Source organism: Ictidomys tridecemlineatus, chromosome 9 (assembly GCF_052094955.1).
Source record: "Ictidomys tridecemlineatus isolate mIctTri1 chromosome 9, mIctTri1.hap1, whole genome shotgun sequence".
Classification (NCBI taxonomy): domain Eukaryota; kingdom Metazoa; phylum Chordata; class Mammalia; order Rodentia; family Sciuridae; genus Ictidomys; species Ictidomys tridecemlineatus.
Window position 1 is genome coordinate 130,225,584 of NC_135485.1, and position 27,337 is coordinate 130,252,920.

General features: G+C 41.5%; 1 protein-coding gene across 5 annotated transcripts in view; it reads right to left on the minus strand.

Annotated features, from left to right (window-relative positions):
• The window catches only part of Gab1 (GRB2 associated binding protein 1), a 117,030-nt gene extending 93,753 nt beyond the window's left edge, over positions 1 to 23,277 (minus strand). For 2 of the 5 annotated variants that reach the window (XM_005327558.5, XM_040293263.2), the window contains exon 1: positions 22,197 to 23,275. In XM_005327558.5, the coding sequence (XP_005327615.2) occupies positions 22,197 to 22,268 (72 nt within the window). In that variant the 5' untranslated portion in view covers positions 22,269 to 23,275. Of the gene's footprint in view, positions 1 to 21,824; positions 21,844 to 22,196 lie in introns of those variants that run through there. The other 3 variants (XM_040293262.2, XM_005327559.5, XM_040293264.2) reach the window with 3 other exon arrangements.
• Positions 23,278 to 27,337: the final 4,060 nt, after the last annotated feature.

Here is a 27,337-nt window from a genome sequence, read left to right on the forward strand (position 1 = left end):
AGTTTTTCACCTTTCCCAGAGAGATGAGGAGCTACCTAGTACACTGAATAAACTCCTTTTCTGATTAAACTAGCCAGAGTTTCTGTTGCCTACAACCACGAATCCTGACTGATAACGCCAAGTCAGGTAACAGTTTATGGCTTTTGGTCAAAGTCCACCGTGAGATTTACAGAGTAAACAAGCACAGTGAAATCTTCCCAGGAAGTCAGAGATTCAGTAAGCCACTGAGCACCACGTTATTGGTATTTCTGAAATAACTCTTTAAAAAGAATGAGGATGAATACATCACCACGATGTTTAAATAGCAAAACTCTAAAATGTACTATACTTTGGTCTATCAGACAATGGATGCAGCAGTGCTCCCCTTTAAAAGAATCCAGTTACCTCCTTGGGTATTGGAAGGTTTCTGATTGCACAGAGGTCCCTACAAAAACAAACAAACAAATAAACAACAACAACAAAAAGCCTTGAATTTTTATCTCTCTGCTTGAAAGAGGGTTGTCATCCATCCCTTTAAGTGGGCTCGGTCAAGAACATCATCTTGTGATAGTTGGACCAAGAAATCTTAAAAAAAAAAAAATATATATATATATGTATATATATATATATATATATATATACATATATATATATATCTCCTTGGGGCTGAGATCATTTAGGAATTGAAAAATGTAACTTGCGAAGCTGGAAATAAGCTCTCAGGCTTTACCTTTCATTAGAACTGATATTTTTTTCTAGTGTCATCTAACTTCAGTCACCTCAGAAAATGCATTCAGTTTCTTCCAGATGTCATATATTATCAGAAGTCATGTTAAATTTTCTTTTTAATTAAGTCCCAACAATCATTATGTACTTTGTCAGAAATCTTTTCAGTTAAGACCCAAATTGCTACATAAGTCACATGAAAAACAAAACTCTGGCCAATGGGGGGGGGGGGGAAGAAATCTTATTAACAGTAAGCAGAATTCTGAGAAAAAGCAACTCATAAGAAAACTTTTTTTAGCATGAGGGCAAGGGTTTGGGAAAAGGGAACTTACAGGAAAAAGAGTTTCTTTTGCCAGTTTTTCCTTCACTTTTTTTTTTTTTTTTTGGTGTTGTTGTTGTCACTATTTTTAAAATGCCCAAGTAAAATTCCTTATCGTAAGTGTAATTTTTTTTTTGCCATTTTGCCCTCTAAAGGTCTCTGTAAAGTATAACAGTTAACCACTGAAAAGATGGTAATTCTACGATTGCCCATACTTTAATCTTTAGTTAAAAAAAATAAAACATTACAACAGAAAAAAGTAGTTTTGATATCCAACAATAAAAACAAACTTAAAATAAAATTCACAGTCAAAAGAATGTATACTAAAAACCTTTCCAATTCCTGAATTCTGATTTTTTAAAAAACTGGCATGATCTATACATGATTGTTCTCCCTGGTTATTTCAGAGCAGAACAAAGAGTGTTGAACCAACAAAGGAATCTTCTGTTTTTAAGCCAGGATTTACACAGTTAGATCACTTGCACGAGGCCATATAGATTTAGCCATTTCCTCTTGTGCTCTGTAAAATCATTAGAAACCAAAGATGCTAAAAAGTCAAGCAAGCTGCAACCTGTCTGACCTACAGAAAGAAGAGGCTCTTTTAGCGTATTTCAAACCAAGAGTGACTCATGGGGAAAAAGTAGGCTGCTGTGAACAGGATATTTTCTGAGTTAGGGCTCCTCTGACTCTGCGCCAGGCAGCCTTGGGACTGGGGCAGACAGGGAGTCCACAGAGCACAAGGCAGGATAGCTCTTCACCATGACTGGTCTCACACCGTTGGCATCAGAAACCCCTGCCAACCTGAGAGGCCCAACATGAAGAAGAGAGGTATCCAGGAAAGACTTCCACAGCCACCACTGCATCTCTGGCTGAACCAATAATAAACAGCTAGGAGAAGCAAATGCCCAAGGCTGATGTCCCTGCAGAGGACAGGACACTCACTCTGTAGGAGACAAGTTTAATAGACAAAGGCATGCCTTTGGAAACCCCATCACCCTACAACTGGGGAACAGTCCCATGCAGTCATTAGCATGGTCACCAAATATTCCCTTGTCATTACACACTGAGGGAGGCGGACAGCAGGACGTGACCAGCCTTCACTGCTTTCATAGTGGGCCCAGACAGATGAACATGGTTCTGTGGGTTTTGTATGTTGGCTGTGCCTATGGACACAGCCCATTAATGGGCACAGTCATTAACATCTACTTTTAGTATGGGACATTTTCAGTGTCAGACGCTGCACGCGGCATTCATCTGCCCAGGTGTTATTACAGTTTTCCACTGATTTCCTGTCACTCAGAGAAAAGGGAAACAGCCCCAAAGGAGGCAGTGCCAGGGCACCTGCCAAGTGGGGCCCTTTGGTACGTCATTCAAGGACTGTTTAACTTCTAATACCATTTAAAATGTTATCACACATTTACTTAGCTCTGCAGTTTATAAGAAACCTACCGAACGGGACAGGCCAGTCTGGATTATACAATATGTAAATAAGCCAGGGAGCCAGGAGAAGCTGGGAGCAGGACGAGTTGGGACGATGGCTCAGAGAGTAACCTCAGCACCACACCTGAAGGCAGCCCCTGCACGCCCTGGTCTCCTTACAGTGCTTCATAATGAAACGCAGATAATTCAAAAGCTAACAGAAAAGTTCTGTGTCCCTGCAAATACCAACTAGGAAGTCACCGAAAATAACTAAAAGGGACACAAGAGTATTTAAATTTCATTGAGTATTTTTTTTTAATCTGGTGAACCTACTGAATAACTCATACTTAGGCCTGATAATAGGAACAAATGCTAAAGAGATTATCAGTAATTAGTATCTTCTTCTCCCACACATGCTGTCAGCTTAAATATGAGCCCAGAGCCAGGGTTCAAGTTTCACTAGTGTTGCTTTACGACCTGAATCAACTGTTTTAGTTTCGTGAATGTACTTGTTTGAAAAGTAGATTTTCTATCTACCACCTTCATGAATGCTGAAGACACAGTAAATAGTGAAGCTAGTACCGTTCTCAAGTATTCCTATAATACAACTGACACAAAAGACAAGCTCTACGAATGACATAGGAAACATTTTATTACAGAAAAGAAAAAATACTGAAATGATAATTGATTCACATTTCCTCCCGAAGATTACAATGGCCTCTAAGTTCTTTTAAATGGTCTGTTATGAATCAACTTTTTAAAAAAGTTAATCAGAGCGGTGTTTATACAATTAGTTAAGACTAGATGCTGATCATGTAAACATATGAATCACACAATATTGACAAAATTAAAAAGGAAATCATGGCAGCTCAACAAAAGAGAGCTGACATTTAATAACTTCAACCTAGAAATTTAAAAGCTTATTATACACCAACACCACTGACATATAAATATATGTGGCTCATTAAAATATCTATTAAAAATGTTGGGCTTGGTTTACTGTGCCAGTCTTTTCCTGGGTTCTAGTTTATAAAAAGTAGTGTTAAAAAATAGCAATGATCAAGTTTGTCATTTTGTGTTTTGTAACTTAAAAATGTCTTATGAACCGCCTTTGAACAAAGAAAGGAAAAAATAAATGCCCTAAAAGGGTGAGGGGACCCTCTTTTGTCAATTCTGTTAAATGCACATTTAATATATTATTTTACCACCTTTGACAGGCAGGTGAGAGTTGGAATTTCAGGCTGTATCTTTTCATCCCAAGGAGTACACTTGAGGCAGGGTTACAAACTGATGCTAACTATGGAAGCTTCCACACTATAGTATAGATTCAAATGCCACCCACAATACTATCATCCTACCCACCCTTCACCACAATAGGTAAACAGGAAAAAAAAAATCCATGTGAATAGTTTTTCAAGAAGCTGTCTGGTGATTGGCACTCCCCTAACCTGTCTTCCAAAATGAAAACCAAAGGATCAAGCATTTGCTACCTGGCCTTATTACCTTTAAAATCCTGTAGCTACAACATGACTGAGAGCCTTCCTTTCAACTAACTCCTCCCCTATCTAGTTTTAGAACCTAAAATTGTGGTTTTGGCAACTGTCTGCCAATGACAAGTCCAAAAATTATCTCTGGACAGATAAAGATCCCAGGCCACAAAACTAGCAATTTTTATGATCTGGGCCTCCACTAGGAAGAAGTACTGCTGTATCCTGTCTGCACTCGGTCTGTCCTGGCCCATGGACCCAGGTTTCCATGATAGGCCTGCAGAGAAGGCTTCCCAGCTGGACTCCCAGAAAGAGCTTGGGGGACTCCTTCCCCAGAAAGGGTGTTTGATTCAAGCAGTGTAGAGTATTAGGAATATATTTGTATATTTTATGTAGAGAAATTTCCTTTATATACATTTTAAGTAAATATCTTAGAATATATTTTATATATTTAAAAAATGTATACAAAGGAGGCAGAAAGACCCCAAATCTCTGCAAAATTTTTTTTAAAAATTAATTAAAAAAAAAAAACAACCAAACCAACAAGGTTGTTTTATTGTAAGAGTTAAGGGAAATATCCTAACTAGAGTTATAGAAAATATCCAAACTAGCATCTTCTCATAATTCTCCTCCTGAGATCTCGGTCCTGGATCAGGAGTTCACTGAAGGAGATCCTGACCCTAAGGAGACCTTGAAGCTTTGGGCAGGCTTTCCCAATTGCAGGTCACTCAGCCTGTTGCCAGGATGCATTTCAAAAACCACATGGTGCCATCTGGATCTTTCTGCTATGCTGTAATATTTTCTATAAACCTGGGACAACAATAACCAAAAAAAAAAAAAAAATCTCTTCCAAGAAGAAAAGGTATAATAAACATTACAGGCTCAAATCCCTCCACTCCTATCAGAAATTCCCACTGCTTTTTTGGCAGGCTGCCAAAAAGCTGAGCTTAGCTGGCAAACATTCAAATACAGTTATTCAAAATATGTTAATGAGGCTAACGTGGGGGCTGGTACCACGGTGACCCCACCCTCCCTTTCTTCGTGTGAACTGAACCTGTGCAGGTTAAAACAGGCGTGCCAAACACTTGCTGAGTGAGATTACTGACGGCTGGCTGAACAACTGCCAATTTAAAATAAGCATTTAGGGAGAATGGCTTTGCTCAAATGTATGTAGCATTTAAAAATGGACCCAGGTTTTCATTTTGATGTTCAAATCACTCCCACTCACATATTCACTCCTCTATTGGTATAAAAACAAGCATCAATGATTTACAGTCTTTGAGAGGGTTCTGAAGATTCCAAGACCCTTATCAAGTACTGTGCTCTATTCTAAAATCATTTCCCAGTGAAATATTTTTCATTCCACAAAACTGAAGAGATGGGAAGTAGCAGTTATACACCGCACAGTTAAAGATAACAGAAATCAAAAGCAGAACTCACTTATTTTATCAGTCACTACACAGATTCAACAACATCTATTTAGCCCAAGTATCAAGTATGTCTTTTGTGGACAAAGGAAATCAGAGTGAGGGGTTGCTCATCTTTGGCTTGTACATATTCTAAAAATCTCAATATATCCCTCACAAAAATCGTACTATCTCAAAATTTTCACTCCTCTCTCCTTGGCTTTCCCAAAAAAGCAGTTGCTCGTTTCTTTTTCCACACAGACATTCCACACATAGTCTGAATTTCAGAACCCAGGCCATGAAGTGTCATTTGCAGCATAACAGAAAGCACTGATTCCAAAAACATCAACACCTCCCAGGCCCTACATTAGTCCCCCAATCACCAGAGCCCGTGTAAGAAATCAGGATCTAGCATCTTAAATCTAAAAAATTAAAGGGGAGTTGGAAGGAAGGTATAAACGGATTACACACTTACCCACGGTGACTCATTCTCATATGCTCAAGATTAAACAGAGCACTGAATCAAGGACCAGGAAAGAATTTTTCCTCGGGCAGAAAGGGGTGTGGGATTTCCAAAAGTACACTCAAGGAAGATCATCTGTGTGGATCAGGTGAGCAAATCCCACATAATTAACTTCCTACTACTGCCAGAGAGCAGACCTGGGTGAGGTGCATGCCTTCCTGACTGGCTGGAGAAAGCCCCTTCCCTTCTGAAGGTGCCACTTTCTGGGACTGTACCCAGCAAGGGAGGGCTGCACCAGTGTGACCACCCTCAACAGGGCTGAAAATTGGTGAAGATGGTCAATTTCATGTTATGTGGTTGCTTTCTTGTTTTTGCTATTAAACCACAATTGAAAAGAAAAATAAAAGAGAAAGGCAAATTGGAAGGAATTTATGATATTGCCATTGCTCTGAGGTGTACCTAAAATGCTCCTGCAAATTGGGCAAGGATTTGGCTCAGAATCCCAGCAACCCTGTGGGAGATGAGGGGATAGCTCTGGCTGGGCACTGGAGCTGCTCCATCCTTCTGGAACCAACTGGTCTTGGGACTCCGAGGATTCCTTAGGCTTACGTTCCCTACAGGCCTCATTATTCTCATTAAGATTAGAAAATACACTACAATTGTTTTTCTCTTATTTTTTTTTAAAGACTTTTTTTTTTAAGTTGTAGATGGGCACAATACGTTTATTTTATTTATTTATGTGATGCTGAGGATGGAACCCAGTGCATGTGAGACAAGCACTCTACCACTGAGCCACAACCCCAGCCCTTTTTTCTCCTATTAATACTGCAAGAAAAACTGGCCTTTTATTTCCTTGAGTCATTTTCTTCTCCCTTAAGAGTTTCAAGAAACATCTCACAGTTAAGAACATTTATTCTGCTTTGGAAATAACAGGGTTTCAAAACACAAGCAATTCAATGTAAAAACAAACAGGAATGTTTGCAAGATCAGAATTTAGTTGAAGGATGAAAAATATTTCAATAACTGTGTTTCAGTGTCCCTTAGTAAGAGCAAGAGTTTCTCAACATAGAACTAATTTTCCAAATGAAAGCAAAAAACACCTCTGCTAAAAAAAAAGGGGGGGGAAAGAGTACCTATGAGTTGCTTAAAAATCATTGGAATAAGTAGATAGACATTAAAGATTTAAGTATATTAGAAATATTAAAAATTGGGGCCTGAAACAAAGAAATCAAGGCCCAATACACTATGAAATATAAGTCAATCTATGTACATTTGCTATTCAGAAATAAGTAAATATTAGAATACTGTAAGACTAAATATGTATGTTCAATGATAAACTTAGTATAGGAGCTATACTAAATTACTAAAGAAACACTCCCCTTTAGTAACTTGGAAGGGGTAATAAATCTGCTTACCTAATATTTAATAACCCTTTTTTATATGTTAAACCCAGACAAGAAAACTTCCCCTGACAATTTACAAGCAGTCTTGTTTTAGTGTTGCAGCTGGATGATGATTTAATGGTACGCTTCTCCTTAAGAGCACTTAAACTTGTTTTTAACAAATACCAATATTCACTGGTAATATCAATCACTAAGCTGAACACTATATGATTAGACAGATTCCAGGATAAAAAAAAATCTGAAAAAAAAAACTTAGGAATATCACAAGTCTCATAAGAAAGAGATCTACCAAGTGTAAGGTTTAAAATACACAGGAGAGCAAGGGAGAAAGGTCACCTGGAGAAAACAGACCTCGTTCTGCGCTCAGTCCTCAATCCCTCGTGCAGGGTCCAAGCCACCGACGCCACCTCTCCTCGGTCACCAGGGTAAATGGCAGAGGCCAGCTGTGGATCTACACCAGCGCACAGCAACAACCCTTCTGTTCTCTTCAGGAGCAAAGTGATCTACTAACCAAACTAACCTGGACTGTCAGAGCAATGAGAGGGTGTGGCGGACACTTCATGTAATGACAATAATGATCCTCAACACTGACAAAGCAGATATGAAGAGTCTAAAAGATCTGTGGGCAGATGGGCAGGGTACCTAAGCGGCCGGAGTGTTCTTGAGCAAATGAATGAGGAAGAAGTAAGGGAGCCTGAAGGGCAGCAAGAGGAAGTGGGGAGGACCAGCAAGCCAGTCAACCTGGCTCCCCAGCGGTAAAGTGTCCTAAGCAGGAGCCAGGTGTCCAGCAGGGGTTTTAAGGAAAAGAGAACATTTCAATGCAGAGATGGTTGGAGTAAGGAGAGATCTATAATTAAGAGAGGCTAACACCACCCACCATTTTGTAATGAACTCCTATTTTTTTTTTTTTGTCAAGATCTCTGCAAGGTAACTGAATAGAATAATTAAGTTTCCCTAAAAGAAATATTATATCTAAAAAAAGAGAGAGAGCGAGAAGCAGGGGCCAGAGAGAGAACACATGTGCGAGAGCACTTTCCAGAAACACAATGAATATAATGAGAAATAAATTCCATTATTTTATTTCTCTGCCAGGACTAAATAACCAGTCCCACATGGTCTATTTCTTGACTGATTTTTCTAAAATAGAGTCTTGTCCATCTGTTTGTCTGTCTCTCTTGCTCTCTTTTCTCTAGCGTGGGCTTTAGATTAAACACACATACACAATCACTGAGAGTTGAAAAACAGGAGAACTTAACTTCTTTAGTTAAGGAGAACCACTATGGTACTCCTCTACCAATCAACCACATCTCAAAACTAGCCAAAAATCAGAACGAGCCAGGAAGTTACTCTGGGAAAGGATATCTGGATTTCGAACCATTCCAGGAAATCTGGACTCTTAATAACATGTTTTCAGATCCAATAACCAGAATAACCAGAACTTCTGGTGGAGAACTAATCCTCCTTCATCTCTCCTCTTCATCTTTAAGTCAGTCGCAAGCTCTTGGTTCAGAACGCACCTTCTTTTTTAAATCGATACCTATTTAATACCTTCTTGGATTTCATCATGTCTTTTGAGTGTCTCAGTGATGCTTGGGTGCTTTCTCAAAGTCCAACCTTTCTAAAAACTGTTCCTTTTGTCATCCTCTTTGGGGGACAGTTTGATGTTAATCACTGCCAGGAAAGGCTAAGAGCCAGACAACCTTTCTCAAGCATTATGGTATATTCCCCTCCTCTCACAGAGGAGAGGGCAAAGTTAACTTTCTGAATTTTGATTCTTGCTTTTTCATTCCACTCTTTATAAATATTTACTTCTTCTGAATTTTCTTTTCTCTGTTTTTCCCTGTAAGGGCAACTCAGGATTTCCCCCAGTGTCATCTGAGGACCACCCTCATCAGAATCAGCGAGGGATTCATGCTAGAAAATGCAGGTTCCTGAACCCCTACCTGGACTTGCTAAATCATCCGATGCGGAAGAAAACAAAAGTGAAGAAGCAGCTTCACTTTAAGCGTGACCCTGCTGATGTTCTGCACACTCAAGTTAGAGGATCACTTCCCTAAACCTTTGACTTTTCCCAAACCGAAACACAAGAACTCTCCCAAGCTGTAAATAAGTTTTCAGATCATCAGACAGGAGAGGCACAGTGGCGGTTCTCTCTTCACCTTCTTTTGAAATACAGATGGAAGAGGCAAGAAAGCTTGGAGAGTAGAAGATGAACCAAATGTGAGACATCAGCATAAATACAGCCTCGTCAGCCTGGCTCTGTGGCTACTGCCAATTATAGTAGCCAGACTGGCAAGAGGACTTGATTACATGTAATTTATAAAAAGTAAACAAGCTGGGCGGCTTATGAACAATGAATGGTGATATTCCAGCCAAGAGGTAATAAAAAGCATGAATAAATGACTCAGCAGCCCCCCCTCCCCAGCACCAGACAACAATAGCTAGGGGAGCAAGGGCAAGGAAGGATTGTGGTAATGATGAGAAGAGCAGCAGATCTTTGGAGAGAGAGCCTATTACATACCCTCTTCACAACCTCTGGTGTTCAAAAACTCAGCCATCCCCACGACTTAAAATTCCTAAAGTCAGAAAAATAAGTGTTTGATTCTAGAGCAACAAGACAGTCCTTGATCTGGATCACGGTTTTTAGTGGAAACACTGGAAAATCAACTAATTAGATAACACGAATGCTCTGCCTATGGGTTTCTTGACTGTGATATTTTGGACCCGACAGTTCTTTGCTGTGCGACACAGGATGTTCAGTAGTATCCTTCATTCAGTATATCCCACTGGACCCCAGAAGCATTCCTTCCTCCAGCTGGGTCAACCAAAAACATCTCCAGACATGACCAAGTATCCCTTAGAAGAGGCAGAAATCACCTCCTGCCCCTACCAAAGGCCACTGCTCTGCAGAGAAACATAGGAAGAAGTGGACATACTGGTAGCACAGCTCATGGAACATATTTTTGACATCATAAAACTCTCATGATTTTTGGTCATGTATATATAAATCCCTTTTAAGTATATCGCTCTATTTCTATGGACTAAACTACAAAATCTTCAAATTACTTTAGTGAGCTATCTAGACCATGGCAGAAGTAACACAGAACAAAATAACTGAGTGGTCTCCTTCCCTTTCCTAGCCCCAGTCGATCAGTTGACATACACTCATCAACTTCATCTCCAAAGTACTTCTATCCACTTAGCAAAGCCAATAGCCTCATCAGTCGGAAAAGACACAAAGCCAGGGCACATGGTACTTGAAGGGAAGCACAAAAATGTGTTTTAATATTAATTTCCCTTAAAATGATAATTTAAAATGAACATAATGATAATAAATGAATAACAAGTCCAGCTCAGAATCCACTTATTGTTATATGGGCACAGCTGTAAAATAAAATTTTTAATTTTTCTAATGGAGGAAGAAGGGCCCAAGAAAGCAAAAGTACCTGGGGAATCACAAAAGTCATAATGAGGCCCCACCAGCTAAGGAGAAATGAGCAAGTCAATAACAAATATAATCAAGTGGCAGGTGCTCTGCTGCAGAGCATCGCAGGAGGAGAGAACAGACCCTCCATTATATTCTGTGACAGTGGTGGTGGAATCCCAGGGAGGCCCCAGAGGGAGGAAAATAAGCAGATTCTTAGAGGGCCACAGATTCCTAGAAGAGACAAGAAATTTGCAAAGGTCTGGCGTGACAGATCTTGGGGCCATTCTAGACTGAGAATTCAGCATTTGCAAAGGCCTGAAGTGACAGATCTTGGGGCCACTCTAGACTGCTGAAGTGCAGTCTGAGCAGAGAAGGTGGTGACTGACACTCCAGGATGGTGCTGATGCCTGGTGAAGCCAAGAGAAGAGGCTCAGGCATTCCCAAAAGCAAAGGAATGCAGCAGAAAGGCTTCAAACTGGGAAGCGGCATTATCAGATTTGTCCTCCTAGCTGCCTCAATGAAGAGAGAGTTTGCAGGGTCCCAAGAATGGATGCAGACCCATGGCTAATCCAGCAGTCTGGAAGAAAAGCAATGGTAGTTCAGGCAGTAAAGGGGCCAAGAGTCAAAAGACACTGGGGATGTAATACAAACAAGGGTTTGGTCAGAGGTGTGCAGTGAAAGGAAACCTGCCAACTCAAGTCACCAAAGTATGGTGGTGCTCTTCATTGAGAGGGAACAGCAAGAGGACCTGGTCAGGGGAGCGGATGAAAAGACCTTCTGTGGGCAAGCTGAGTCTCTGCCGGGCATCTAAGCAATTAGATGCATAGATCTGGAATGAGAAATGAACTGAGAGAATTCAAATTATCAGAATATAATTCAGGAGCATTTCAAGGGGCACTAAAATACAAGTTGAACCTTAAGGTCAGAATGCATGAAAGGTTAATGTTTCTAAGTTCACAAGAATTATTATAGAAACTGAGAGCCCTGGGATTTATCAAATTCTCTAAGGAATTCACAATCTCTTAATGGATGAAGAGCCAGATGGGAGAGGACAGGGACTGATCAGCACTAGAAATGGAACCCTTAGAAACTCCAATGCTTAAGGAAATCAAACCAGCTGGTGTAAGGAGGCAAGAGTAAGGCACCAGATTTGCGAAGAGGGGTTGATCATCTCCATCAATGTCCTCAAGAGCTCCATGAAAAATAAGAATTCAAACATGTCCCCAAGATTTGGCAACAAGGAGATCACAAGGGGAAGTTAATGGGAAATGCTCAGATAAGAATGATGGGAAAAGGACCCAGACTGTATTCTATTATGAAATGAGTGGCAGGTGAGGAAAAGGGACAGCCACATCTAAAACCAACTCATAAAAACTAGGAAAGGGAGAAATGGAAATTGGGCTGGGGATATAGCTCAGTTGGTAGAGTGCTTGCCTTGCATGCACAAGGCCCTGGGTTCAATCACAGCACCAAAAAAAGAAGAAAGGAAGAAAAAAAATGGAAATTGGATCACACTCCAGACCCATCTTTGAAAATGAAATCCATCCTTTAAGGTCTGATGAAATGTCTTTGTGGAATTCTTCTACAGCTTGTCCTAATACAATTTACAGAATGAGCATATCCCATTTCCCTGATAGCATAATCACTCTTTAAGGTGAGGCAGTGTCCTCCTGGTCCTCTTTTTTAAAAACTTCTTCCAACGGTCTTATTCACAGCGGGCACTCACTCAGTGACTAAAAGGACTTGCCCTCAGAGGTGAGAGATCTGACTCTGACCAAGCAGCTGGTTAAGTCCAATGACCTTGGACAAATCAATTCGTTTCCCTGAGGCTAATTTTCATTCCCTGTAAAAGGAGGAGGCTGGACTCTTCTGGACAAGTAGAGAGAGAGATGTGTGCAACTGGGAAAAGGGGATATTTAATAAAGCTATTGTTTTTCTAATGCAAATCACAGAAAGCAAGACTGGAAGAAAAGCCAAAGAGCACTCCAACAACATAGGAGGGGAGGAGGATGGATTAGAAAATATTGAAGAACACTGGACAAGATGATTTATAACTTTTGGCTCAACATTCTACAATGATTTGGTCATGCTGCTTGAAAGACTGTGTAATGTGCCACACTGTATACTTTAGGCAAAGTACAAATGCCATTTCTGTCCTTTGCAAAGTATATCCTGTTACGAACACCAAAGAATGACAAATGAAGTCGTAAGTTGGGGGTAAACTGTTCATTGTTTAGACCTTCTACTGTGTACACTGTGGGTCATTTTGAAAATCATCTAGAAACATATTAGGCTTGCTTTTCCTGTTCGAAACCTTGCACACTGATAAATTTGACTCCCAACTATTTGATTGCTTATGGAAAAAGAAAAAAATAATAGTGTTCAATAGTACCAGTTTAGTTGTGTGCCTTTTCTTTAGAGACATATGACCTAAATACCTAGTGCAAATGACTTTGAAGACCTTGGTTTTATGTAACAGCATCACTAACGAAACCAATTACCTGACCAAATATTTTACATTCTTACTAGGGCAGTGTTTCCTTCCACCTTTTCAAACATTCAAATATGAAACTGTCAGGGAGAATTTGCAAAGTACAAATACTCCTACATAAAGCTGGGTCAATTATAACTTTGCCAGAGGGTAGGGGCTTCAAATCATACCTCCCTCACTGAAGGAGGCCAGCGTTCCTCACCAAGCTCTACCTAACACCACTGGAATTCAAAACATGGAAGGTAGCATTTTACCAAGTGTTTCTCTTCAAAAGTCAAAGATTAAAGCACTTCTCTAGAATAATCAAGAGGTCATCCCTTGAGCCAGGAACGCTTTAATTCTGGCCACCACAACTTTGGCCAAGACACTTATGGGAATGTGTTATGGATCCGAGCTGAGAAATCACACCAGGTGTTTAATTCTTTAATCAGGTAGTCATCTCAGGGAGGAGTTCTGCCAGTCAGAAAGTGGCCTAACCACATTTCCCAATACAGTAGTAACTAAAAACTGCATTTCAGGAGAGAAAAACAACCTACATGCTAAGTGGAATATCATCATTCCTAATCTTCATTACCACACAACAGTGACACAAATAAAACCAAGAGGGCAGGGAACAGTGGACGGAATGCTTTGTTTTTCTCTCATTTGAAAAAAAATTAGCAGATCCAATTCCATAGCAAACCAATGCATTACACACAACAATAAAAACTACAACAAAAACAGGCTGGGTTTTCAGTGTTCTCTTGATGTTACCGGCCTGCACAGAAAAACAGACCTCCTGACTAAAATTACATTTCCCTGCTTATTTTATGTATAACAGCTAAATATTTCTAGGCAATGATGATAAACTAAAACGAACCAGGCATCGTGAAAGTAAATTACAAAAGCTGGTACTGTGTGACATGGGATTTGCTCTTTAGACCATGGGAAGGCCTTCTCTCACTTTTGTCTTAAAATGAAAAATGGAACTTCCATAGGTTTTATTCCATGGGTAGTGTTCTTAAAGAAAAGTGTTCAAAACTGTTTTTAAAAAATTCAAACTACACGAAAAACAAAAGAAAATAAATAAAAAGGGGAAAGGAAAAACAATGAACGGGATAGCTAAAGCAAAGCTTGGTATTTTTCTTCCTTAAAAAAAAAATAAGAGACCCAAGATTTTTTTACATTGAAAAGAAATGTTTGGACTTTCAGTATATTGTTTTTAATTCATATAACAATGCAGCCATTTGTTTTTTGGGTTTTTTTTTTCCTTTTAGGACATTGTTTTTTTTTAAGAACACAACTTAGGAAATTACTTTAGGCCAAGTATGAATTCAAAGTAAAAAGCTGGGAGAAAGAAAAAAAAAAAACACTCTTGGTAAATTTGGCATTCTTTCTAGTACATAAAAATGAAAGAAAACTCAGTTTAGAAATATGATAAACATTTCTGAAACATACACAAAGAAGTAAGGAAAGAACAATTAAATGGCAAAAAAAAATAAGAAAACTCACATTCGAAGTTCTGCTCCTTTACAACTTACACCTTCTACATATGGCAGCTCTGTAAAAACAGCCACATGGAAAATTTTTGCTCCAGATAATACTGCAGGACAGGGCTTGGCAGCTACAACTTGTAATCAGAATGCTTCAAGAGCTAATGTAACAGAGATAACAACAAAATATGCCTTACGGTGCACAGTCTTAACTCCTTTCTATAAAGCAAGCTGTAAGAGGGTCAAAAGCCTATTACGTTATATACTTTCTATGCACTTGGCAATGAGAGCTTTTCAAATGGGGAAATTTTTGCTCTGGATAAATTAAAGAATTGTTTAAAACATAAGACTCTTCCAGTGAAGGCACTGTTGTATATTTAAGGTGCTCACACATACAAGTCTGAATGGGCAAAAACTTCCAGTTCCTACAATGACTTGCCAGCAATTCTACAGGCCTAAATTGCCACCTACAATTCAGTAAGCCTCCTGCAGCCATCGGGTTGGCAGTGGAAGAGGCTACTTATTTAATACATGTGGAAATCCACAGTACAATGAGCCACTTTTCCCCAGAGTGATCTAAAGAAGAATGCTAATTTTATTTGTACGGTGGTCCAAGAGGAGAGAATAATGACACTTGTGACTTGATACATCTTTCCCCGTCCTCGGTCCACAGACGGACTGAGATAAAAGGAGTCCCAGAAATGTTGTGACTTCAATCCAAGTTCAAATGGCAAATTCAGATGGAGCTCTAACTTGGTGGAAATGAGCCACCATGTTAATGTGAGGAATGTGTAATGAGAGAAAGCCCTCCATCAACAGTCAGAAGGGGGGATCCAATGGCATTATTCTCTTCCCTCCAACACAGCCTGGCACTCACACAGCTGGGCTAAGATGGCTTCCAAAGTCCAAAATAAGACACTAGCCCAAGGCAGCGCAGGCCCTCCTGCTGGAACTCAGAAGCAAATGAATCAAAGGCTCTTTTATTCTTCCTCCCACCAGAACATGCTCCCTCTCTGTTGTAAACTAAAGGCTTGCCAGAATGAATTATTTCACTTAAAACAGACATAAAGAAATCTTAAATAACACATGTCCCTTGGAATCTTAATAAGTCTAGGTGACCAAATAGGTGGCTCTCTTTGGCTGATGCAGAAAATGCACTTGTGGTTTAGGGGTCCACCAAGAGCATTAGGTCAGGCAGAAACAAAAGCTTTTCAAAGTTGAGTTCCAGCAGACGGTCCACACTCCATGCATGGAACTGAAGGGTTCAGAGCGCTTCTCTTCACTAGGATGCCCTCTTCCTTTAAAACCAGCCTTCCCTCATGATTTTGCTTTTGCTCTAGGTAGCGCCTCAGTTCTTCCAAGAACAGAATTTGTGAAGTCTTCTCCTGCCAGCTCTCTTCTCACTCTGAACTCTTAGGCGATTATAATCCCTATGCCTCATTTGGCAATTAATCATATCATATATGGCCCCATAACACATCTCTTGTAAAATGATTTAAATGTTCCTGTCTTTACAGCTTGTCTTCACAAATAGATTAGAAACTCCTTAAGGGCAGGGAGTAATCCTGTCCCTTCACTGCATTCCACACAGGGCACATTACAAAAGCTCCCGAAATACCTGTTTATTTATTCAGTCAACAGATACTTGTTGAACTTCTATTCTGAGCTAGTCACCACTCTGGGTGCTAGAAAGACAGAGAGATAGTACCCAGCACAGGAACAGAGTAGCCAAAGGCCCTGTGTTCTGAGCATTTACATTCTGCTCAAATGCTGGAGACGGTCTGCAAAGAATTCTGCTTCAGCAATTTCTAATACACTCAGCTAAGCTATTTAAGATGAACAAAAACTGAGATTTTTACCCCAAAATACAGCCTATGGAGCACCAACCTGTCTTAGACAAGGAGATGTCTAAAAAGAAGAATGCTCCCCTGGAAAAATTTAGGCTGTTAGATCTATTGCTCTTCCCCAAAATGTACAAGTAAGGAGACTGAGAATGGAACAGTTAACGATCACATAGGTGAGAAGTCGTAAGGTCAAGGAGAATCTAGTTCTGACACATGATCTGAGTTTCCTTCCACAGAAGAAAAATGTGCCCCCTAAAGCATCAGTAGTTGCCTCAAATTACTTTTAAAATTTTTAAATATATTTTTTAGTTGTAGGTGAACACAATACCTTTATTTTATTTTTATACAGTGCTGAGGATGGAACCCAGTGCCTCAAGTATGCTAGGCAAGTGCTCTCCCACTGAGGTATAACCCCAGCCCCTCAAAATTACTTTTTAAAACAAAATTCTTCTAAAGGAAAGTAGCAGTCCACCTACTTCAATGTCCCTTCGGTCCACCAGTCTCTATTAAAAAAGTCAGGTGTGCTGACACCTAATGAATGTTTTGAATCTACTACCTCTTAAGCTTTCTCATTTTGTAAGTTATCAAGACCTGATCTACATATTTTTATGTTGCCTTTAAAATATGAAATTTTACTTTGTTCCTTACATACGTCTTAGTATGGCAAAATGCTCCAAAATAACCAATTCAGATGACAACCAGATTTAGTATGGCAAAATGCACCAAAATAACCAATTCAGATGACAACCAAGGATAATTCTTGCCACATAATTATACTTTATTAAAAAATAATCTTTAGAAAAAAATAATTTTAAAAAGCCAGCAGAATTCTAAAACTACACTCCAAACTGATATACCTTCCACATGGTGATTTTGAATTCCCAAAAGACAACCACCGAATTTAAGGATTCAGTAAGTTTTAGATTTAGAGTTTTCTACTTTTCATTAAGCCTAAGCACAACAAAAGAATTAACTATCATTAACTATTATAAAGGCTTAATGTAATTGCTAGTTGAAGATCTTTGTTAATGGGAACAACAGTCCTGCCACACTTGAAAAGGTAAAAAGAAAACATTAGGAATTTGAATTAAATGTTTACCAACATGAAGATAGCAAGAAAAAAATTTCCTTCCACACTGTTATGCTCCTTCAATCACTATAAGCAAAAGCTTCAGAATCTGTTGGTTGCTGCTGGCAATCAAAAATAAATAAATAAATGAGGGTTTTTTTTGTTTGTTTTTAAAAAACAAGGACAGGAGGAGCTTCCAGACATTTCAGTCCTCTTTGTTGTAGTGACACTGTTGAGTAGGGACCTCATGTTTAGCACAGGTCCTTGGCTGTCCTTGCACCAAGGAGATAGATGCTGAGCTTCCACCTGCCAAACATCCCCTCCTCCATGTCAGATGTCAGGTGCCCACCCAGTGAGAGAGGCTATTTCTGTTTCTAGGCCCATTTCCAGAACCAAGGCTGTGTTCTCGAAGTCCAGACAAGAACTCTCCTATTAATTGACAGCTGCAAAGCAGACAGAGCTCCAGCTGGGTACAGATTACCTACCCAAGAACTGGTTGAGCCCTGGCTCCCAGGCTGGCTGTCAGCTAACATAACACCTTGCTGCATCCTCAGAAGCAGGTTCTCCTGCTGAGACTGCACACCTGCCCAAGGCTGACAGCCAGGCCATGGGCCATAGAGGAGCCCCAGCTTGGTGTCCAGGCTGGAGGCGGGCCACAGGGAAACTCCTCCCACAGAGCCATGGTGGTAGCCAGCTGGCTTGAAGCAATCCTTTGTTTACAGCCTTACATTTTATTTCAGCTAAATTTCAGCTCCTGATGAAAATTCAACATTACTTTTTTTTCCAACAGCTCTTTAAAAATCTGAATACTTACAACAGTTTTTTTTTAATTTTACTTTATAAAGAACCAGAAGAGGGGAGTTCAAAGGTTGCCAACAGAAAGAAATGACAAATATTTAAACATATGAAAATGCTATTTATGCTGATTTGATCGTTATATATTGCATACATGCATCAAATTATCACCCTGAACCCCATAAATAACTATGGTTATTATGTGTCAGTTACAAAACTTTAAATCAAAATTAAAAACAAAAACTAAGTACTACTGTTGAGTGCAGACTACCAGTTTACTTATCTGTAACCCTACTGTATATAATTCCACTCAGGCCCTGAACCAAGTAAAAAAGCAGCTGTTTAATGTATAACACAGGATGCAGATAGCAACAAGGGAGTAACAAAACAGGAAAAAAGCATGGAAAATTTCACCTGCATTTTAAGCAAACTTTAAAAACTTCACAGAGAAATACATATAAGAGGTTCTTGGTTGTTTGCAAATACAGAAAAAATAAAGAGAAGATGGGGGAAAGGCAGATATGCTCAAGTCTTTCTTACTTTCTTTCAATCTTATGTCACTTTCACTCTCTTCAGGAAATCCAAGAAAGCTTTCCATACAAGATGAGCAAGCTACTATGTGAAGAAAACAGTGCTCCTGGAGGTGACAGAAAGGGCAGACCAAACATGGAGTTGCAAATGGAATTCACTGGGGGCCATAATTTGAGATGGCTTTAAAGATAAGCCTAAAACAATTTTTTTTTTTGTTACTCATAAGCTTTAAACGATCATCTTAATCAGTGTTTGGACTACCTTATAAATATTGTAAACAGTGAAACAACTGTCCAAGTCCCACAGGCAACATATTTCCCAGCAGAATCATAATGCTCAAACTCCCTAAAGTCTCATTGAATAATTACAGTACCATGCATCCAAGATAGCTTTTCACAGTGAATCAGCTCATTAGAAACCACTATCAATGGCTTAGACTGTAGCGCAACAACAAAGCACTTGTCCAGCATGTGAGTTTGATCACCAGCACCCCAGAAATAAAAGTAAAAAATTAAAACCATTATCCAGCAACATTTTGCCTATTGGGTAGCCTACAAAGTTTCTTTTTATCCAGAAAATAAAGATCCGACATAAAAAGAAATCAAGCCCAGGAAACGCAGGTATATCTGTCTCTATCTTCAATGGTCAATGCTGCTTTAGCAAAAACTACCAGAACTGGATCCCAAAATCAAAACATCAATAATTTGAGAATATCGAACTCTTCTATACAACCAACCTGACAGATAAAATTTAAGGTAAGACTTGTTTAACTTACAATTACACTCCATATTATCCTCCTAGCCCTTAACTCCTGATAGCCATCTCCCCCACTGTCTTCCTGGACCACCTTTGGGGACACCTATGAGTAATGACAACAGAAGTGTCCCACCAAGTAAGATATCCCTGGTTAACCCAGCCGTTAGGCATATTCCTGGCGTGCTGAAACACAATGTAGGTATCGCTCAAGTATTTCCACAGTTTCAGCTGGGCATGGTGGCACATGCCACCCAATCCCAGTGGCTCAGGAGGCTGAGGCAGGAGGATAATAAGTTCAAAGCCAGCCTCAACAATTTAGCAATACCCTGAGCAATTTATCAAGACCCTGTCTCGAAATAAAAAATAAAAATGGACTAGGGATGTGATTCAGTGGTCAAGCGCCCCCGGGGTTCAATCCCTGGAACAAAAAAAAAAAAAAAAAAGTATATTTTCACTATTTCAGACTATACTGAGCTTGTTCCTTGAAACATTGATAAAATTATCCACACTGTTCAACTTGGACACACAGAAAACAGTATGCACTCATGGTTAACTTTATCACCCATGCTTATCTTGTGGCAAAGACTCTTAAAGCTTCTTGAAGGCAAATGCTGGGACATGTGTTTCCTTAGCACTGTGCATCTGATCCACACCTCTTCCCTGCATTCTCAACTTCTATTCATAGGTTCCTAGCAAGTTACAATCTCAAAGGACCTTTAAGTGGACCTAATCAAAGCTCCACACTTGAAATGAACTAGATGAGACTCATTAACCTTTTATAACCCAATCAGGCAGATCTGGGTTCAAATCCCACGTTTTCTCTGCTGCAAAACATATAAAAAGCCTACCTCAGAAAACTTCTGTAATCATCAAATTATATATGAACACACACACACACAGCCCACATATATATGTATATATTTAGAGACTTTCCTTTTTTTTTTTTTTTTTTTTTGGTTCTCGCTAAGACAATCTTTTTCCTGGTTAATATTACATTAAACTGCATGCCCAAGAGGCAGGGCTTTTTTTCCTACTGTATTTTGTAAACTTATGGTTGGTGCCTCAAGTGCCTTTTGGATGAGCTATAAACCATGTGAAAGAATGCATTAAATATCTATTATCACTATCTAGTTCGGCAAATTCGTTATTTAGTTGCCCAAGGATCCAACTGTGCCTTCTCAACAAGTATCTCTATCTCCCTAACCGCTCCCCTCTCACACATACATTGTCTTTAAAACTAAGAGCTGCACAAACAATTGCTTACTCAAAATTTTAAAGTTAGCATCTTTACCAGGATACTCAGACAAACTGATAGATAAGAGAACTTGGAAGTATCCAATGATTGTCTGGAGAGCTTCATGATGTGCAACATGGAGTTCCTCAATGAAATTACTTGTCTATAACAAATTCTGGCAGAAAATAAACCAGAAACTCACTGCTGAGTTGTCATTAAAGTTAAATATTTCACTTCACTCTATTTTATGCAAGCAAACAGTGACTAATAAGATTAACCTAAGAGCTCAGTATTGGGTGTAGATATCCTTCAATAGAAACAGGTTCCATTAGTACAGGTAATGAACTTATATTTAAGGGAGTAAAATCTTGCTTCTGGAAATGCAATTTACTAGAAAAATATTTGCTGCAGATGCCAGGGCAAAAGTGTCAGTTTTCTCCTTTTCAAGGAGCAACCACAAAAGAACTGATGGCAGGGGCAAATAAGGTCCCAGGCTCCTGAAGAGGGCTCAGATCCCCATTTACGTGAGGTTGGTTCTTTCAAGGAATATTTTTCCTAACAACTAAAACGGTTTAACACATAATCAACATCTTGTATCAATTACACAAATACCATTTAAGCCATTCTGGTGCCCTGGGAAAGAATCACAACACACAGAAATCCCTGCTGGCTTCAGCTGTCCCCTCCTGCGGGGCTTAACAAGACGTCCAACCCTCCCAAAAACCAGCCACTAGGCTCCCCCCAGCGCCCTCCTCTTGCATCAAACCGGCAGGGCTCACGGGCCAAACTCCAATGTCCCTGAATTCAAAACCGCGAAAATGCAAACGTTAGGACACCTAATAATTTTTCTTTCTTTCCCTTGTGCGCGCATTTGAGATGCTTGCCTCGACTGTCCATTTTTCAGGGCCATCGCGCGCTTCCCTCCAACCCACCCGGAGGGGCTGGAGTGAGGGAGTGCGGACCGAAGGGAAGACCGGTTAGTTTTAAAATCTCAGCGGCTTACCTAGTGCGGGAAATGTAGTACCCATAAGTATCATCATAATTAGATGCAGATATAAAGAAAAAGGCTCATCTCCCCATCACACCCCACCCCTGCTAAAAGGAATAACAAAAATATGCAGATATGTGAGCTGAAGATCTGGGCCCTCCCCTGGGGCTATGGGGCCGGAGGAGCAGGCCGTCGGTAATCTGGATAAAGAAAGTTGCCCGGCCAAGTGGACGCCAGGGCGTGAGTGAACAGCAGCGGGTGCAGAGCCTGCCTGGAATGGGGCCGTGGGCAAAGAGACCGGGATGCGAAGAAACCCCAGCAGCCAGCGATCGGGCCGAGGAGGGAGTGGGCGCCGAGGCCGCGGAGCGTGGCCGGAGCTCTACTTACATAACGCTTTAACTTTTTCTCCGGGGGAGACTTGCGGAGCCACCCCGAGCAGACCACTTCGCCGCCGCTCATGGTGCGCGCTTGTCGGGTTCCGAGCCGGCAGCTGGGGGTCGGTGGGCGCGCTCCCGAGACAGCAGGCGTCTGCAGGGCGCGCAGCCAACAGGACCTCGCTCTCTCCTCGACGGGGCTGCGGGGCTCCTCGGAGCGCCGGCTTGGCACGTTCGAGCCTCCCTTCCGCAGGTCCGCCGACGTGAGCAGAAAGCGAGCGGGGCCGAGCTGGGCGGAGGACTGGCCGACCTTCCTTCAGTGCGCCCGCTTTGCCGCCAGGCGCGCCGTCCCGCCCGCAGCCTCGGCAGCGCTGGTGCTCCGCGGGACTCTGCCCCGACACGGAGCGGGAGCCTCGGTCCCCTGCGCTCCGCCCCCTAGGGACAGGACCTCCCCAGAGCGCTTTCCAAAGCAGACACAACGCTACACACACACACACACACACACACACACACACACACACACACACAACGCCCTGTGCGGTGCCCACTCCGGTTCGCCCGCTCTCGGTTTCGGTGCGCCGGGCGCGATCCTCGCCTTCCCTCTCCTCCGGGGAGGGTGGGTCGCTTCTCCGCGGCGCCTGGGCAGCCGAGAGGAAAAGAGAAGCCGTGAAGCTTCTCGGGGCAGGGGACGCAGGGCAGGTCCCGGGCTACCGAGGGAGCCACAGAATGGGCGGCGAGGCGCGAGGCGTCGCGGGGAGCTGCGGAGGTCCCGGGTCTGGCGGGAGGGTGGGTCAGCGCTCACGGCCGCCGAGGAGGGCGGGGAGCGGCCGAGGAACGAGGCGCTGGGCGGCTCTGCTCCTGGGAGGAATCCCACTGTCCCGTCCCCTCGCGCTCCTCCCCGCGCCTCCCCCACCCCGGGGCGCGCGGCGGGTTCTGAACGGCGCGGCCCGGGGTCCCACTCCCGCCACCTCCCGGGCTCCGGGTCTCTCTTCCTCCCTTTCCCCCTCCCTTCCCCACGTTCGTGCCCGGCTCTGGTTTCTGCCCAGACTTTCTCTGAAACTCCGCCGGAGCGCTTCCAGCCACAACAACAAGGGCCGAGGGAGGAGGGCACGGAGGGAGGGAGGGAGCGGCGAGGGAGGGCGCCGAGTCCCAGAGGCACTCTGGGATCTGTAGTCCCGGACGCCGGAGCAGGGTCCTCGCCGCCCGCGGCCCCCGGCCGGCCCCCGAGCGCTCCCGGGAAGACTGCCGAGGCCTCGGGAGGAGCGCCGGCGGGGCTCGGGAGCCGGCAGAAGCGAGGGACGTTGACGCGTTCAGTCCGGGTTTGCCATCTTGGCTCTGCCCGGGTGTCAGTTCAGAGTTTGTTCTGGGCACCGGATCGGGAGTTTTGAGCGTTTTCTCCACTTGACAGCCTGAAAGGGGAAACGGCCGAGTGAGACACGGCGATCCCGCAGGTCCCCACCACGCGAGACTGAAAGGCTGCGACCAGGAGGACGAGGCATCGCGCCATGGCGACCAGCCTAGAGAGGACAGAGGGGGACACCAGGGCGGCCGCGGGCTGGTCCCGGAGCAGTCCTGCCAGAGTAGTGGGAGCGCTTAGTGGGGTCAAAGGACCTGAGTGGGTCTGTGGGACACGTTAAGGTCTCGCACTCCCTTTGTTTGTTGCCTGGTTTTTTTTTTCCATTTGGCTTTGTATTTGCTTAAAATCTGCCCTGGAGATGTCGGATTGGAAAGGGAAGCTTTGCTAAGTGTCCTAGTTCTATTTGCCTACTCGTGTGTGTTTTATAATCATTATACCCGGTCCTGAATTTAACACAGCCTGTAACAGAAATATACTTACCAATTTAGTTGTAACAAAGACCCAAAACCAATTTTAGAATAATTTTTTTTCAGATAAGAATACTAAGAATACGAAGAGCTAAAGGAACATTTCTGAAAAACAACCGTTTCCTTATTGACATATTCAACAGTCTTCTACACTTAAAACCTTGTAGATTGTAGTAAGAGTTTAGATGCTGGGTTGGTGACGAGACCTTAAGAAAGCTAGTGCTGGGTCGGTGAGGAACCCTAAATGCATCCATGCAGGTGGTGGCATGGGATAGCAAGCAGTGTTGACAGAACTACAGCTTGTCGTCATTAGAGGTGAGAGAATAATGGGTGGGACTAAGGATAAGAAGGCAGTCTCATTCGTTATTTCTGTAATAGATCAAGGAAGCATTTGGCCAGAGTCAGAGTTGAAAAAACAGAGAGAGAGAGAGAGAGAATGAATCAGGTTTCTTTTGTGGACTAATTAAAAGGAATAATTGTAAGCAGCAAGAGGATTAGTCTTAGGGAGCCCAAATGGAGACCCCCAAGTGATCTCCAAATAGGCAAGAAAGAGACTACTGCTGGTGCAAGCTCCAGTCCCCTAAGCTGAGACATTGATAAGAGGCCCCCATGATACTTCATCATTCAGTCACTCTCCATTGGATTAATATTCTATTAGTGTCATCCCAGGGAACACCTCAAAAATAGAATTTATTTAAGTCATCTAGTAAGTTATTATCAGAGAATAAAGCTGGTATTGTAATGCTGTCTTCAGTTTTTCTACAAAAGTATCTTTAAGCTGGGCACAGTGGTGCATACCTGTGATCCTAGTGGCTCAGGAGGCTGAAGCAGGAGTTCAAAGCCAGCCTCTGCAACAGGCGAGGTGCTAAGCAACTCAGTGAGACCCTGTCTCTAAATAAAATACAAAATAGGGCTGGGGATGTGGCTCAGTGAGTGCCCCTGAGTTCAATCCCACATACCAAAAAAAAAAATTTTTATAGACAACACACCTGCAGAGGCCTGGTTCATTGGGGTTTAGAGACCATAATCATTTGGGAGGTACACAGAGTATTACAGAGGCTGAGTTTCTTCCACATCTGAATTCATTTTCTCAGATCATCAGTTTAGTGGTCAAATTATACTGACTCTGAGCTTCGGTTTTCTAGTAGGTGGAATGGAAAATGATTTAATACCAATTTTGCAGAATTTTAATAAAAATTAGAAATGATAGAATTTTAAATGCTGGGCACAATGTAGTTGATGTTGAAAAACTCTGTGTGTTTGTTTGTTTGTTTGTTTGTTTAAAGTTTAAGGCTTTTTGGGGGCTGGGGTTGTGGCTCAAGCGGTAGCGCGCTCGCCTGGCATGCGTGCGACCCTGGTTCGATCCTCAGCATCACATACAAACAAAGATGTTGTGTCCGCCAAGAACTAAAAGATAAATATTAAAAAATAAAAAAATAAATAAAGTTTAAGGCTTTTTAGAACACAAGTGAGCGGAAATTTTGTGGCAGCTAATACACCAAAGAGATTTGTTTTTAAGTATATAAACACATCATGTGTTACATATAACTCTTACATATTACATATAACTCTTCCAAAAGAAAATAAATCATCAGATTTGCATTCCATTTCTCCCACAGGCAGTATGTAAATACTATTTAAGTCAAAGTATTAATAATTATCACTATTAAGACTAGTTCATTCTTGAGCAACTAACTCTTGGCTTTAGCAAATTTATTATACCTAGTCCTGAAATTAACATGATCCTGTAATAAAGCTACATTTCACAATATATTTGAAACAAAGCCTCAACACAAATTTTAGAAGATAATAGAAATAATCAGACAAAAGTGCTAAAAATATGAGGCCATAAATGACCATTTCTGGGAAAAATAACCACAGGCATTTCCTAATTAACTGAACATTCACACTCAGGGGTTTCTCTGTGGTTGAAAATATTACAGACTATAGCAAGAAATTAGGCTCTGGGATGGTGACAAGACAAAGGTCCTCGTATACATCATGGACCACACCCACTCCTTCCACTCTTATTAAAGTCCTTTTTAAATGGAAATTTGTAATATATTCTTATATTAGTTTGCCTTTGAAATTTCCAGTATATTTTTTTCTTTATTTCAAATAAGTCGTTTGGTTATCTCATTTTTATCTAAGAACTCTTCATAAATAATTTTCCTACCTTCTACTGTGTAGTTTTAGACTAGTATTTGTAGAGATCAGCAAGGAGGTGAGGTTGAAGGTAAGTGTGTCTGTGTATGTATAGTATTTTTTTAAAAGAAATACATATTATTTTTTACATTATATGCCAATTTTAGATTATCTGTTATTTCACATTTTATATCTTTATGCATTAAATGGCATGCTGGGGAAAACTATTACACATAGAATATATACAACAAATAATTATGGAATGTCTTGTATTTGCAAGTCCCTAAGTATCTGAGATACAATAGAGAGGAAAGCCGGACTTGTTCCTGCCCTCATCTGGAGAGGGAAAAAAAAAAATCACACCTTTTCATAAATAATTAACCCCATAATGTCTATAATTTAGTTGATAAATGCTGTGGAAGAAAAATATGAAGTCTTGTTTGGGCATGTAATAGAGGATCTACCCACTGAATGCAGGGATGGGTGTGATGGGAAAGATTCCCTTGAGGAAAAGTCTTTAAAATGAAATCCTCAAGACAAGCAGAAGTTGGTCTGGCCTGGAGAAGCCAGACAAAAACAAGAAACTTGATGGAGCTTCTAAAGAACTGAATGAAGATAGCCCCAAAGTGAGAGACTCAGCACTGGGTAAGATTACAGAGGAGGCATAGGGCAGATTGTGCAGATTCTTAGAGATATTTTTGAGTTCAGACTTTTCCTTAAAGCAAATGACCATGACTGTATTATCTCTCCTGTGACCTTAAAATTGCCTCGTTCATCTCCATTATCCCAGTTTTATCATGCATCTTCCAACTTGATTTTTCTGTTTTTTCCTCTGCAATTCTTCTTTTTTTCTCAACAGCTTATTCTAGTCTATCAACATCTCTGCTCTTCCATGATCTATCAGAACTCTTCTTTCTTCATTCCCACCCCTTCCCCCATTTCCAATAACACACTCCCATCTCACAGAGCCCCCCTAGATGAGCCCATCTCTTTGTCTCCTGCACCCAAGCAGCCATGTGGAGCAAGTCACAGCCAGATGAGAGGCACCACTGTAGATTTATGCTCAAGGACTTCACATAGACCCTCCACTGTCTGCAGGGGAAGATCTCAGTTTGCTGGGACCTGAAATTTATACAGTCCTGGGGGGGGGGTCCTTTTAAAGAAAAGGAATACGCAATTACAAAT